At 67.9% G+C, this 14,277-nt stretch overlaps 2 protein-coding genes across 2 annotated transcripts; both read left to right on the plus strand.

The window, feature by feature from the left end:
- Positions 1–1,069: 1,069 nt before the first annotated feature.
- Positions 1,070–10,893, plus strand: AJM1 (apical junction component 1 homolog). Its single transcript, XM_040607674.1, has 3 exons — positions 1,070–1,393; positions 4,973–5,046; positions 6,903–10,893. Exon 3 carries the CDS (start codon positions 6,966–6,968, stop codon positions 10,209–10,211), a length of 3,246 nt encoding a protein of 1,081 aa, XP_040463608.1. The 5' UTR covers positions 1,070–1,393; positions 4,973–5,046; positions 6,903–6,965; the 3' UTR covers positions 10,212–10,893.
- Positions 10,894–11,368: 475 nt separating this feature from the next.
- On the plus strand, positions 11,369–12,702 carry PHPT1 (phosphohistidine phosphatase 1). Its single transcript, XM_040607667.1, has 3 exons — positions 11,369–11,537; positions 11,813–11,937; positions 12,314–12,702. The coding sequence occupies exons 1-3, from the start codon at positions 11,384–11,386 to the stop codon at positions 12,404–12,406; spliced, it is 372 nt and encodes a 123-aa protein (XP_040463601.1). The 5' UTR covers positions 11,369–11,383; the 3' UTR covers positions 12,407–12,702.
- Positions 12,703–14,277: the final 1,575 nt, after the last annotated feature.

The raw sequence follows: 14,277 nt of genomic DNA on the forward strand, positions 1-14,277 counted from the left end.
TCCTGGGGCTCAGCCCAGTCCCAGGCAGGGTACGTGCTGCTGGCCCCAGTGAGCTCAGCCGTGCCCACAGCATCCCCGGGAGCACAGGGAGCATTTCGGGACAAAATGCATCAGCCCGGGCTGCATTCCTGCAGGAGTCATGGCAACACCAGCGTGCTGCAGCCCCTGTGCTCACACTGCTGCTCCTCTGCCCGGTGCAGGCGTAGGGGGTGGCGGAAGGATGCTCCCAGTGCCACAGCGGAGGGGTAGGAGGGTTCTGGCTTCGGAGGATTTTGAAATCAAGCAGATCCCAGTACACACCCACCACGCCGCGACGTGGCGAGTGGCAGCCCTTGGCACTGGGCTCAGAGCCACGTGAGCTCCCGGTGGGTCCCCAGTGCCGAGGCCCCTTTGCCAGGGCACCCGCAGGTGCTGAGCCAGCGGTGCGTTCGGGGCGGTGGGCAGCAGATGCTGGCTCAGGGAGGTGGGAGATGGGGAAACTGAGGCAGAGCTCGGGCACTGGAGCTGTCGTATGCCGAAAGCCACCAGACGCCTCCTTGGCCACCTGGGCACGCTGCCCATCGCACGGCTGAGCATCCCCCCGCGGGGCTCCGGCTGCCCTGGTCCCTGCGGGAAAACCAGGCCACTCCGCGGAGGAGCTTAGCGGGGATTTCGCTGCCCAGTTGGCTGCGGCCGGGCAGGGCCGCCGTGATGTGCCAAGGTCAGGCGGGATGCGGTGCTGCCGGGGGTGGGGACAGGGGCGCTGTTGGCTGGCACCGGGGGCTGCCAGCGTGAGGGCAGGTGCCCATGAGGGCACAGCTTCCCACGGGGGCGGTGGGCTCGTGGTGCGCGACGTGGGGCTGAGCCCCCCCGGCATCTCTCCGAGATCATCACCGAGAGATGCCGGTACCTTGTCGGGGGGCACTGGGGGTCCTGCGGGTGCCCAAACCCCGGCTGCGGGGGGACCCTCCCGGGGGATGGCACCGGGTGAGGCGGCCGGGGCACCGGAGCCCCTCCAGACGCTGCCCCGGTGGGGGGCCGCAGTGGGCGGGGGATGCTGCAGGGGGCGGGGATGGGGATGGGGCCGGGGCCGAGCGGAGCCGGACCGGGACCGGGGACCGGTGATGGGGACCGGGGCCGGGGGCGGCGCCGGTGGGTGGCTCCCGGTGCCGGCCCCGGCCGGTAACTCCGCCTGCCGTATTTATGGGAAAACAAGCGGCGGCGGAGCCGAGCGGCCGCGGCGGAGCGTCGGGCCGTGCCGAGCCGTGCCCAGCCGTGCCCTACCGGGCCGGGCCGTGCCGGGTAGGAGGGCGGAGCCGGGCCGGGCCATGGCCACCGGAACGGCGGCAGCCCCAGCCTAGCGCGGCGGCAGGGATGCGACGGGGGGGCCGCCGGTGCGGTGGGCGCGGAGCAGGTAAGGGGGGCCGGGGAGGGGGCTGGGCCCTGTCGTGCTCCCGGGGGACCCCGACCGAGCCAGCCCCCCCGCGACCTCCTCGGACCGTCGCATCACCTCCCATGCCCCCCTCCCCGAGCCCTCATCTCATCCTGCCGCGTTCCACATCCCCATCCCATCCCCCCGAGACCCCCCCGGACTATGCCATCCCATCCCCCCATGCTCCCCCCGTTCCCCCCATCCCCCCATTCCCTATATCCTCCGGGCCATCTCCATCCCGCGCCCCCGGGCCGAGTCATCCCACTCCCCCACACCGCAGCCCCCCGTGTGCCCCATCCCCATCCTCATCCCCCTCCTCATCTTCGTCCCCATCCTCATCCCGTCCCGCCGCAGTGCCCGGGCCGGGCCATCTCGCCCCGGTACCCGGCGATGCCGGCCCGTGCTCAGCGCCCTGCGCGGCCCAGCGGGCCCGGTGCCACCCGGTGCCGGTGCGCAGCAGCGGGGGGTGCCCGGGGCCACCGCCCTGGGGGCTGTGGGGGGCGGCGGCAGCAGCACACGGGACAGACCCGCTGCCCCCACCACCACCCCGGGGACAGCCCCCGGCACCCCCGACCCTGGCTGAGCACTGAGAACCCACCCGGGGTGCCCCAGGGTGCCCCCAGCCCCCCTGCCCCTGACCTGACCCGTTTGTGGGTGCTCCCTCCAGGGTGGGGTGCCAGGGCCTGACTGGGGGCAGGCTGGGGTCGGGGTGTCCCTTGCTGCTGCTGGGGTGCTGCTCACCCCTCACTTGGGTGCCAGCACTGAGGGTACCCTCCTGGGCTCGGGCTAGGGGTGCTGCTGCCCCTGGCAGGATGAGCCTCTCTGGGAGTGCAGGCAGGGCAGGGGGTGCTGAGGCACCTAGGGGGGCTGTGGCCACGCAGCCGTGCACGCAGGAAGCCAGGGGGGCTCAGAGAATGGGCTGGGGGACATATGGGGGGTGCCAGGGACACACGGGATAGGGGCATGGGCAGGAGCACAGGGCTGCATGGGTCAAGGCTGGGGGGCATGGGGAGGGGGGTGGAGGGGCAGTGCGGTGTGCATGGGGAAGCAACGCCACAGGGGCACAGGGCGCTGTATGTGTTGGGGGGTGCCCCAGGGGTGGCTCAGAGGAGGGGGTGTCTATTTGCCACATACCCAGGGCAGGGCTGGGAGGGCAGCAGGTTCCCTCGCTGTGGGCAGTGCTGGGTGCCAGCCCCCCGTGTGGGCAGTGCCCAGGCAGCGTGTGCACCGGCAGCATCACAGCAGTGCCCTCCTGGCATGCACACGGAGTGCACAGGCCTGTGGCCAGTGGGGCTGTGTGCTGGCAGTGCCCATGGCGCAGCGTGCACGGGCACTGCACCCATGGCAGCGTGCCGGCGGTACCCCCAGCATCATCTCCACGAGCATGGCGGTTGCAGAGCACACAAGATGCTGCCTGGGCTGTGTTTCCAGATGCGGGCACCGCTGGCGTGCTCAGGGCAGCGTGGTGCTGCTGGCAGTGCCCATGGGGCTGCACGCAGGCAGTGAGCTCAGTGCAATGCAGCGTGTGCTGCCAGTGCGCTCGGGCTGCCTGCGGAGTGGTGCAGCGGCAGTGTGCTCAGTGCACTGCATGTGTAGGCAGCGTGCTGGCAGCGTATCCACTGCAGTGTGCCCAGGCAGCGTGCAGGCAGCGCTGCCTGCCAGCTCAGTGCTCAGTGGGATGTGGTGCAGGCAGCATGTGGGCAGGGTGTGCAGCGGTGCCCAGGCAGCGTGCAGGGGGCAGCGCACTGGCAGCATGCTCGGCACAGTGTGTGCAGGTAGCACCCTTGCTGTGCGCATGGGGTGGGCAGCAAGGTGGCAGTGCCCTGGTGGTGCTGAGCACAGCAGGGGCAGGCTGTGGGGTGGTGCGTGCAGGCAGCTTGGGGCAATGCACGGGCCATGTGGGCACAGCAGGCTGCCAGCACGTGAGGCAGGGTCCTGGCAGCGTACACTGTACAGTGCACAGGCAGCATCAGGGCAGCATGCTGGCAGTGGGGACAGTGCCCTGGCAGTGCTCGGTGCAGTGAGTGCAGTGTATGGGCAGCACCCGTGCAGTGCGTTTGGTGCAGCGTGTGCAGGCAGCGTGGGGGCAGGCTGCAGGCAGAGCACTGGCGGAGAGTGCTGAGTGCAGAGCAGGCAGGCAGCGCGCTCACCGCGGGCGTGGGGCAGGCAGCGAGGGGCACGGTGCCCGGGCAGGGTGCTGCGGTGCCTGGGTGGCGTGCTGTGCTCCGGCAGGGCACTGCACAGCCCCACTGCACAGCCGGCACGTGCCACATGCAGGCAGTGACCCAGTTCCCGGCAGCCTCCCACGGGCCTCTCCGGCAGCCCGTGGTCACTCCCGGTCCCCAGAACCCTCCGGTGGGCTGGAGCTGCCGGAGGCCGGGTGCTCACGTGTGGCATGGTGCGAGCTGCGTGCTGGGCAGCGTGGGGTGCTGGGCTGGGGGTGAGGGCAGCCCCCAGCTGCCGGCAGCAACCGGTACAGGGCTGGGTGGGTGGCACTGGGCTCTGCAGCAGTGCTGGGTTGAGCTGTGGGGTGGCCCTGTGGACTGGCACGGGGTGGGTCCCACTGGGTGCCACTCGGTGACACCGTGGGTGTGCTGGAGAGGAGCTGCTGTGCTGGGGACGGGCTGGGCTGGTGTCCATGTGTCCTGCCCAGCAGCGGGATGATGGGGGGCTCTGCAATAAACCACCTGGGCCCTCCCTGGGGTGGGGATGTGGGCATGGGGCTGGCTGTGTCCCCAGGGGCCACGTGCCCCGAGGGGTGGCTCCTGCGCAGGGAGCTCGTGGACATCAGCAGCTCTGCAAGCGTTGCCAGCCGGTGTCAGCACCCCTAGGGTGACACAGCATGGAGACCCTGGGCAGGGAGCCTGGTGTCCGCCGAGAGCCAGCAGGGCTGGGAGTGAAGCAGGGCACCTGGTGCCCTCCAGCCAGGGGGTAGGAGAGCAGAGGGGACGCAAAACCCACTCCCTGCGGACGGGACTCAGCGCAGGGGACAGCGTGTGGGAGCACGGTGGCACGGGGCACTGGCAGTGCTGGTGGGGCTGTCCCAGCTCTGCCCCCACAATGGGTAGAGGATGCTCGTGGCTTTGTGGGTGCCCTGCTCTCCCTGTGGTGCGACAAAGCCCAGCTCCCCCCGGCCCCCTGCAGCACTGCCGCCCCAGCAGCCTCCCCACACACCCGCAACCCACGCTGTCCTCGCAGAGGAGGAATAATTTGGAGGAATAATTTGGAGAAACCATGGCAACCCCGTGCAGCTCTGCAGGCGGTGAGGTGCTGCTGGGGTGTGGGGTGGGATGTGACAGTGCCCGTGGGATGCCGGTGCCCGTGGGATGTGGTGCCTGTGGGATGCGGTGCCTGTGGGATGTGGTGCCCACGTCCCCCAGGCACAGGGTTGCGCACGGGGGCTTCACTGGGCTACAGTTCAGTCAGGCTCAGCAGGACTGTGGCTGCAGGGGTCTCTCAGAGTGCTTGATGTCCCCCCAAGGCATCCCATGGCCCAGGCAGCCGCCCCTCTGCCATGGCTGGGGGGTCCCCAGCACCTGACATGCCTCTTTTATTTTTCAGTGCTGGGATGGAGCCGCCGCGGGGTCCTCAGCCAGCTCAGCCCTCCCACTCCCTCCCTGCTGCTGCCGGACCAGGTAGGACCCTGGTCTGTGGCTCCCTGCCCACCAGCCACCCCGATACCATGGGGATGGGCGTCCCAATGCTGCTGTCAGCATCACGGCAGCGCGGGGTGCTGTCTTCCTGGATCTGGCCCAGCTCCCGAGCATTTTAATGCAGCAGGGCCAATGCTGAGCCACTGCTATGGGGGCAAACCTGCTCCCCCAGCCCCGGAGGCACTGGGATTCCCGTCTCCCTCTGGCATCGACTCTCCCCACCACACGGAGAGACACCCCCAACCCCACTGGCTTCACCTCACTCTGGCACCTGTTCTCCCTGGCCTTGGGGCAAGACAGGGCTTTATCTGGGTAACAAAGGGGGACCCAAGCTCCCCTCCCTATCTTTGCATAGTCAATACTTCTTCTTGCCAAATAAAATTTGTTCCTTTCCTCCCAGAAATACCTTCCCTGTGGTCCTCTGCTGCTGTTTAAAGCCAAATGCATTTTGCTGGCCTTTTCCACACAACTTTAGTGCATTGTGGAGCAGCTGGTGCCCACCTGCACTCCCCGGTGGCCAGGTGGCCAAAAAAGCAAAGATTCATAGGATGTGATGAGCATTAAAGCCGGCCAGGTATCCCTGCCGTGAGCAAAGCTGGGTGTACGTCTGCTCAGTGCCAACGGCAGCCTGCAGCCGGCTCTCGATGGGCTGTTGGTGAAGGTCAGTGCCACAACCCACCAGGTCCTGCGGGCAAACCACCTTGTCTGCTCTCCTGGGCATGCTGGGGAGCTTGTGCTGACGTCTCCCCTTGCCACACAGCTGTGTCACGCATGTGGCTTGGGTCTCTGCCCGCCCCAGCCACCCATGCAGCATTGGCCTGGAGCAGGTGGGATGCATGGTGCTGGTGCATGGTGGGTGCCAGGACCCATGTCCCGTGGGAGCTGCAGCTGCCATCCCACTCACTCTCCAGCCCAGGAGACGTGTCACGGTTACAGACATGGGAGAGGACAAAGCTAGTGGGTGCTCAGCCAGCACAGCCCCTCCAACGCAGGGTTGTTGCAGAGGGACCCTGATCTGTCCTGCTCAGAGCTGTGGGAAGCAATGGAGCAGTCGCTGCTGGCACACAGGGTTGGGGTACCCAGCACAGCACCCCTCTGCCAGCACCCAGTGCCACCTGTGCCAGTCCAGGTGAGCCCCAGGGAGCGATGCAGCTGTGAGCAGCCAGGACTGTTGGCACCCCACAGAGGTGTTTGTGGGCCGTGGTGGGTGCAGCTGCCATGGCGGGGGGGTGTTGTTCCTGCCCCCCCTCAGAGCTCCAGAGCTGCGTGGGCTTCCCAGCCCCCACAGTGGGTGCTTATGGTACCCACCCCTGGGTGAAGCTCCTGCCTGCCCTGCCTACAACGCTGGCACTGGACACAGTGTATGCTAGGACGTGGGCATGCGTGGTCCCAGGAGACTCCACAGCCACTTGGATGCTCACAGCAGGGGGCCAGGCACGTTCCCCATCCGCTATGGAAAACCCTGTTGTTGGGTCCCCCCAGCCCCATTTCCATGATGCTGCAAGAGGCTCCCCATGTCCTGCGCCCCAGGAACGTAGGCACGGCGGTCGGTGGCCTCCTCTCGCTGCGGTGAGCTGGCACCCCTCCCCGGCTGCCCCGTGGCCGCCATCTGCTCTGTTATTTGCACTCCGGATTTGGGGCCTTTTTCCAGCTTCTTCCCCCAGTCGGGATCCAACTATTAACAGCAGCAGTGGAGGCTGGGATGTCCCCGAACCCTCATTTCTGAAGAAGTGGCCAAAAGCCCACCCCGAGCCAGGAGCTGTGGGGATTTACCCAGTGCCGTCGTGGCTCCCCGAGGTCCCCGCCAGGATTTAGGCGCCTCGTCTGTTCTCTTGCAGGGCCGGCTGCCTTCCTCTGAGGCCGTCTGAAGGGGAGCTGGCGGGAGAAGAGTCGCTTTTAAGATGACACGAACAGACCCACCTGACATCCTGGTGTCTACGGTGTACCAAGACATAAAGGTGGCCACCACAGCCCCTGGGGATTCGATCGTCTGCCAGCCCCTGGCACAATGTGACGCCTCCATGTCTTCGTCCCTGCCCCGCGAGCCGCAGCCCTTCAACAAGCGCCACTGCAGGAGCTTTGACTTCCTTGAGTCGCTGGACGAGCAGCTGGGCGCTCCTCCTCAGGCTATGGAGCGCCCCTGCCCGCGCCCCGGCACCCCCGAGCCCACGCCAGGACCACCGGGCAGGCGGGCGCCGCCGAAGCCGGACCCTTATGCCTGCAGGCCCCCTGCACCGAGGAGCGAGCCCAAGCGACGCGCCCGCTCAAAGAGCGCGCCGCGGGTGAAGTCCACCTTCACCCCCGTGCCCATCGCCGTCTCATCGTCACCGCCGCCAGCCCGGCGCGGGCGGGAGGCGCTGCGGGTGGCGCGGGAGCCCTCCCGCACCGAGCCGTCCCCACGTCGCGAGGGCCAGGTCCCCCTGCGGGTGCTGGCTAACGAGGTGCACCCCATCAAGCTGCAGCCACAGCGCAGCAGCGTCAGCCGCATCTCCCCGCTCTGCCTGGGCAGCAACTGCTTCGAGGAGGGGCCAGGTGCCAAGGTGGGTGCCAGCCCCCACGTCAAGTGCCGGGTGGACATCAAGCCGGACGAGGCGGTGCTGGTGCATGCGGCGCGCAGCCTGCGGGCAGCCCAGAACCGGCAGGAACCGCCACGCTGGCCCCGCGCGCCCGGGGCTGCCCGCAGCCTGGCGGTGCCGGGGAGCAGGCAGGCATCCATGTCCCGCACGCCCACCCCCAGCGACTCCTACAGTGGGGACCCCCCGCTCCTGCCCTATCCCGGTGAGTACTACGAGGCAGACCCCCGGGCACTGGCGTACCAAACAGTGCCGGTGCCAGCCTCGCGGGAGTTCAGGGAGTACCCTGAGAGGGGCTGCATGACCTTCTCGGCTGCCGGCGGCCCCGCCAAGTTCTTCTATGCAGAGGATGCGGTGCGGTGCCCCAGCCCCGCTGTGCCCCTCCGCAGCTCTGGCTACGCCAGCTACCCCTACCCCGGCCGCCACGCCATCCCCCCGCACTTCTACACCGAGGACCCAGCCAAAGCTGCTGTCCACACGGTGCCACCCCGGACGTTGTACGTGGACGAGGCACGGGGCTACCCCGTTCAGGAGGCACCCACCCGTGCCTTCTACGGGGATGAGCCCCGCTTTTACGCCCCCCGCGGCACCCCTGTCAAAACCCTCTACGCCGAGGATGCCCGGACGTACCCGGCTCTCGGCTCCTCTGCCCGGGTCTTCTATGCCGAGGACTACGGGAAGTACCGGGAGCGGGAGATGCTGTCGCGGACGTGTCCCCCGCCCCGCAGCGCCCAGCCCTTGCACTTCAGTGACTGGTACTGCCCCGAGCGGAGCACGATGCCCTACCAGACCTTGCAAGTGTCACGCTTCACCCCACAGCCGGCCGGGCGTGAGGCCATGGTCTCCTCCTGGCACGCCAGCTACGGTGTAACCCCCCCACGGCTGGGCCGGGAGACCCAGCACTACTCCAAATCCTGGGATAACATCCTGGCGCCAGCGGTGCGCAGGGAGGAGGTCCTGCAGCGCGGGCGCAGCTACGAGAACCTGCTCGCCCAGGAGCACCACCGTGCCTTATCCCCCGAGGAGCGCCGGCAGCCGGTGGTGATCAACCTGTCGAGCTCACCCAAGCGCTACGCAGCCTTGTCCCTCTCTGAGAGCTCCATCCTCGAGAGGGTGCACGCGGACGGTGGCCGTGGCCCCCCGAGTCGCTCCTGGTATGTCACACCAGAGATCACCATCACCGACAACGACATCCGAGCAGACGGGCTGGGCAGGAGCGAGAGGCGCTCGGCCAGCTGGGATGTGCTGGATGCGGGGCGGGAGCGCGGTCCCTACGCCGTGCCCTGTGCCCCGCAGCCTGTCCCCAGGGAGAGCAGCTCAGGGCGCCAGCGCAGCCTGGAGCAGCTGGACGAGCTCATCACTGACCTTGTCATCGACTACAAACCGGCACCGGGCCACCGCGCCGGGGACAGGGACAGCCTCGCTGAGCAGCTCAAGCAGCTTCTGAGCACCAGCGCCCCAGGGCCCCCGCGGCGGGGCGAGGGCAGGAGGGTCCCCCCCGCTGTGCCCGAGGGACCCCGACCCACGAAGGAGCAGCCAGGTCCCAGCTCCCGCTCCAGCGCCCCCCGCCCCCCGCCTGCCCCGCTGTCCGTTGGCCCCTTCGAGAAGTCCCCGGAGAACTGCTCGCCCGACCTGAGCGCAGAGGAGGACGACATGATGATGTGCTCCAACGCCAAGTGCCGGCGGACGGAGACCATGTTCAACGCCTGCCTCTACTTCAAGTCATGCCACAGCTGCTACACCTACTACTGCTCCCGGCACTGCCGCCGCGAGGACTGGGACACACACAAGGAGAGCTGCGTCTATGGCCGGGTGGGCAGCGTCTGCCGCCACGTCCTGCAGTTCTGCCGGGAGAACGCCGAGGTGCACAAGGCCTTCTCGCGCATCGCCAAGGTGGGCTACCTCTCCCGCGGCCGCGGTGTCCTCTTCCTGGGCTTCCCCAATGCCGGCTCGGCTGAGAACTTCCTCCAGTTCGGGCTGGAGAGCCTGCTGATGTCTCCCACCTACCTGTCCCTGCGGGAGTTGGAGAGCTACTCGGACAACCTGGGGGAGTATGCCCGGGAGCTGCGGGAGACGGGCAACCAGTATGACCCTGACGAATGTTTCCTCCTGAATGTAACCGTGGCCGTCACCCAAAAAGTGCCAGAGAGGCCATCACCGAAGACACAGGTGCCGACGGTCAGGAAATATGCCAAGGTGGCCTTAGCCTCTTCCAGCCCCGAGAAGAAGATCCTGAAGAAGGAGCGGGACATGGAGACGTTGATCCTGACCCCGCCGCCTGGCACAGCGGACATCGACAAGGAGGGGGAGGAGGGCCGCAAGGCACGGGAGGTCTGCTTCATCAACATCCAGCGGGAGCTGCGCATCCGTGGAGTCTTCCTACGGCATGAGTTCCCTGCTGTCTACGAGCAGCTCTGCGACTTCGTGGAGAGCAACAAGCGCTTCACCCCCACCACCATCTACCCCATCGACAAGAGGACGGGCAAACAGTTCATGTGCATGATCATGGCAGCCTCCGAGCCCCGCACCCTCGACTGGGTGGCCAGCCCCAACCTCCTGGACGACATCATGTGAACGTGGGGTGGGGACCCCTCTGGCACCCCCACGTCACCCCCCCACCCCCCCCCCTTTGTAGATAGGTGTTGCCCTGTCAGTGCGGTGGGACGGGGACCCCCTCTTGGATGTGGCATTGGGGGAAGGAGGCAGTGACAGGCTGCAGGCAGCCGGAGCTGGCTGGGGGTGGGGGGCTGGAGCCAGAGCAGCGGGCAGGGGGCCGACTGGGCTGGGGGGTGCTGTGGGGTGATGGGATCATGGGCCATGGAGCACAGGTCCCAGCCAGCATCCTGGCAAGACCCCACAGAGCCTTCTCGGGATGAGCGGTGCTTGACCAGAGTGGGGGTACCCCCCAGAGCTCTGCCCACCTGCACACCCCCAGAGCCCCCCACATAGGCCCGGGGCCCTGCCCAGCCCCCACAGGGGCCCCGTGGAGCACCCGGCCCACGGGTGCTGCTGGCAGCCCTGCGGTGTCGGTGGCAGCGGCCCCCCCGTGGTGGGAGCACGCTGCTGTGCGACCGTTAGGTGCAGCGGGGACCCTATAGGGGGTGGCTGCCAGGCACCCTTGGGTGCCCCCCGTAAGGTCTCTGGTGGGGTACGGCCCCCGCACGTGGGACAGGGCTGGGGGGTCCCTGGGTACTGCTGCAGCTCTGGTTGTGCCCAGTGCCGGGGGGGCCGAGCCCGGAGGTGCCGGGAGGCGGCAGCCGGGGGAGGACAGCCGGGGGGGGGCTGTGCGCAGCAGTGGGGCCGGCCGCCGCAGAGGGGCAGCGGGGGGGACTCGCGGGTGAGGGGGGGCGGCATGCCAGGCGGGGACGGCTTCGGGGCTGCCCGAGGGGGTGTCAGGGGAGATGGGGGGGGGGAGGGGCGTGTTAAGCCGGGGTCAAGGCAAAGCTGGCACCGCGCCGGCTCTCCGCCACCCCCCGCTCACGCAGGGATGCCTCACGGCCCCGCACTCCCGGCCGCCCTACCCGCGGGCAGCCCACTCCCCCTTCCCTGCGGCGGGGGCCGGTGCCCCGGGACGCCCCCCCCAAGCACGCCCTGGTGCTACCGCAGCGCGCTCCCCCCCGCGCACGGCTCCCCGCCACCGCCGGGGGGCGGGGCCTGAGGGCTGTGGGCGGGGCTCAGGGCGGAGCCTGGCGCTGGTTGGCCGGCGGGGCGGAAGGGGCGGAGTGAGGCGGCGGGGCGGGCCGGTGATGGCGGCGGCGGCGGCGGCGGCGGGGCTCGAGGGGGTGGCGGACGTGGAGATCGACGGCGACGGCGTCTTCAAGTACGTGCTGCTGCGCGTGCGCGCGGCCGGCGGGCCCGGGAAGGATGTCGTGCGCGGCCACGGCTGGGCCGAGTACCACGGTGAGGGGCGCGGGGCACCGGCGGCCGCGCTCGGGTGAGGGGAGGCGCGGGCCGGGACGCCGGGACGCCGGCATCCCCGGTGGGGCGGGCGGGCGGGCGGGCGGGATCCTCGGTGGGGCTCCATCCCGCGGGTCCGGGGCGACTGGGCGGGGCTGCCCCGGGGACCCCCGTGGGCGGTGGATCAGCCGGTGGGTTCCTGCGCTCCCCCCCTCCCCCTCCCCGCCGTTCGACCCCCGCCCCACGCGTGCATCGCCCCACGGCTCCCTCCCCCGCAGCCGACCTCTACGAGCGGACGGCGGAGGAGCTGAAGCAGCAGGGCCTGGGCTGCGAGTGCCTGGGGGGCGGCCGCGTCTCCCACCGCCCCCAGGAAAGGAAGATCCACGTCTACGGGTACTCGGTGGTAAGCGGGGTGCGGCAGGGCGGGGGACACCCACCCGGGGACGCAGCTCGTCCTTCCCGACGGCAGCCCAGGTGACTGTGCCAGCCCCCGGGGCACCGCATCCCCTCGGGAGCAGGGGGCCGGCAGTGCCCACATCCCCCCGGGAGGGTATCGTGATACTGGTGCCACTGGTGCCACGTTTCCCGTTCCAGGGTGGCACTGTCCCCCTGCCTGGGCACTGTGCGGTGGCGGGACCCGGCTGAGCTGCCCACGAGCTGCTGCCACCCAGGGATCGGAGCCGATGGGGCTGGCACAGGCTGCGCTGCCGGGAGTCTGCCGAGCTCCGCCAGGGGTGGTAACTGCGCCAGCTCAACTTCAAGACCCTCTCCTCCACCAGGGCTTTGGGCGAGCGGACCACTCGGTGACTACGGAGAAGCTGAAAGCCAAGTATCCGGACTATGAGGTCACCTGGGCAGATGAAGGCTACTGACCTGCTCTGGCCGGGCAGCGGCACCAGCCTGGAGCTGGTGTGGCCAGACCCGGCGTCGGGGTGGTGGCAGCAGGCTCGCTGCGCTTAGCAGCGCTCAGGGCTCTCCTGGTTTTAATTTGTGTTGAACTCGCCCGTTCTCCACCATCACCGGACTTCCCCCACACCGTGGGTGCTCCCCACTTCCCCAGCGCAGCAAAGCCTCGGTGAAGCCGGTGGGTGCTCTGCCCCAGCCTCCCTGGTGATGAGGGGGTTTGTCCCACACGTGTATGTGAGAATTAAACACGTTAGGGAGCGCAGCTGCTCGCGTGGTCACACGTTCATGTCATGGCTTGGTCTGCTCCTTCCCCCAAGTCAGTGGGAGTGACCCCCTTGGGGTTCCAGCCTCTTGGGGGGCGGGGGGATGCTGAGCCTGGAGCTGGCAGGGTCTGGGGTGGGGACAGCAGAAGGTGTGTCAGGATTAGTGTGGGGAAGGGCTGAAGAGAAAGTGATGGGTTGCATGCCTGGCAGAAGGAAGGGCAGGGTGGTCCCAGGGGAAGGACCACCCTCTTCTCCTGCTGCAAGGGAGCTGAGCTGCCTGGGAGTGTGGTTTGGAAGAACATGCCCGTTCCCAGCCTGGCACGTGGTCATGCCTTGAGGTCAAGCATCCTCCTTGACTTCAGCCCTCCGAACAGCCAGGACTCGCTCCTGCTCCCTCAGCATTTCCCAGGGGGACCCTGCTTGCACTCCCAGTGAGACTGGGAAAAGGTGCTGGGGCCTTCGGTGGCAGGAGAGCTCGAGGGAGATGTGCAGGTCAGGTTGGCGGGGTGGACCGCTCAGTTGCTGTGCCATACAGGGCTGGGGCTGGGGCTGGAGGAACCACACTGTTCTCACCTCATAGAACAGTGCTACAATTCTGTGTGCCCCCAGCTCCTGTCTGGATGCTTTGCCTGCTGCTACCTTCCTGCCTTCCCCTCTTGCCGTCGGGGATGTGGGCTACCTAGACTGTTCCTCTGTGCCCGGAGCCATGCAGGGTTAGCATGACCTGCTGAAGCTCAGCCCCTGTGCCTGATGTCCAGCCCTAAACTCAAGAGGTAGATCGTGCTGGGTGAGGATGAGCTCCATGCGCTAGGCTGGGGGTGCAGGACCTGCTGCCCAGCTGATAGCTTGGGGCTGGAGCTGTGTCTCTTGCGGAGGATGGCGCCCACCAGCCTTGTGAGGTGGTGGAGGGGGAAGAAAAGGGGCTAAACCCAGGTGCCCAGGACATGCACAATGTTGCACTGGGCCCACTCTAGAAAAATAACTGCTGTGCCGAGACCTGCAAGGTGAGTGTCACCCAACAGCCGTGTGCACTGAGTGCTGGGGGCCGTTCGGTGGGGTCTGGGTGCCTTGGTGTTGGTCACGGGGAGGAGCACGGCTTCCCTTCGAGTCACTGAATCACCAACTGTGGAGGCACCTCTGGATGTAGCCAGTCCATCCCCTGGCCACAGCCCCGAGCAACCTGCTGTGGCCAGGTAGTGTTTGAGCATCTGCGCAGATGTGGACCCCACTGCAGCCTGGGTAACCTCTGATTTTGATGATCCTCACAGGAAAAAGGTTTTTCTTAAGATTAAGCAGCATTTTTTGTTCTTGCTTCATTGTTTTCTCTTGCCCGTTCGGGGCACTTGCTGCTCAGAAGATGCTTGGCTCCTCTCCACTCCCACCTGTCAGGTCTTTATACACACGGGGGACATCCCCCTGCACCTTCTTTTCTCCAGACTGAGCCACCCCGGCTCTCTCAACCTCTCTCATGGGAAGCCCAGTCTCTTCATGATCATCACAGCTGCTAGCTAGATCTCCAGCGTGCCCACGTCTCTAGCAGGGGGGGCAGCATCCCCCTGTGTCTCCCCAGCACA

Source organism: Falco naumanni, chromosome 9 (assembly GCF_017639655.2).
Source record: "Falco naumanni isolate bFalNau1 chromosome 9, bFalNau1.pat, whole genome shotgun sequence".
In the NCBI taxonomy this organism is placed as follows: Eukaryota; Metazoa; Chordata; class Aves; order Falconiformes; family Falconidae; genus Falco; species Falco naumanni.

What these genes read in the sequence shown, in the direction of transcription:
- AJM1 (XM_040607674.1), top strand. Translation starts at nt 6,966, where the DNA reads ATGACACGAACAGACCCACCTGACATCCTGGTGTCTACGGTGTACCAA.
- PHPT1 (XM_040607667.1), top strand. Translation starts at nt 11,384, where the DNA reads ATGGCGGCGGCGGCGGCGGCGGCGGGGCTCGAGGGGGTGGCGGACGTG. An exon ending in CGGCTGGGCCGAGTACCACG is followed by an intron (nt 11,538 to 11,812) that starts GTGAGGGGCGCG and finishes CCTCCCCCGCAG; the next exon opens with CCGACCTCTACGAGCGGACG. An exon ending in ACGTCTACGGGTACTCGGTG is followed by an intron (nt 11,938 to 12,313) that starts GTAAGCGGGGTG and finishes CTCCTCCACCAG; the next exon opens with GGCTTTGGGCGAGCGGACCA.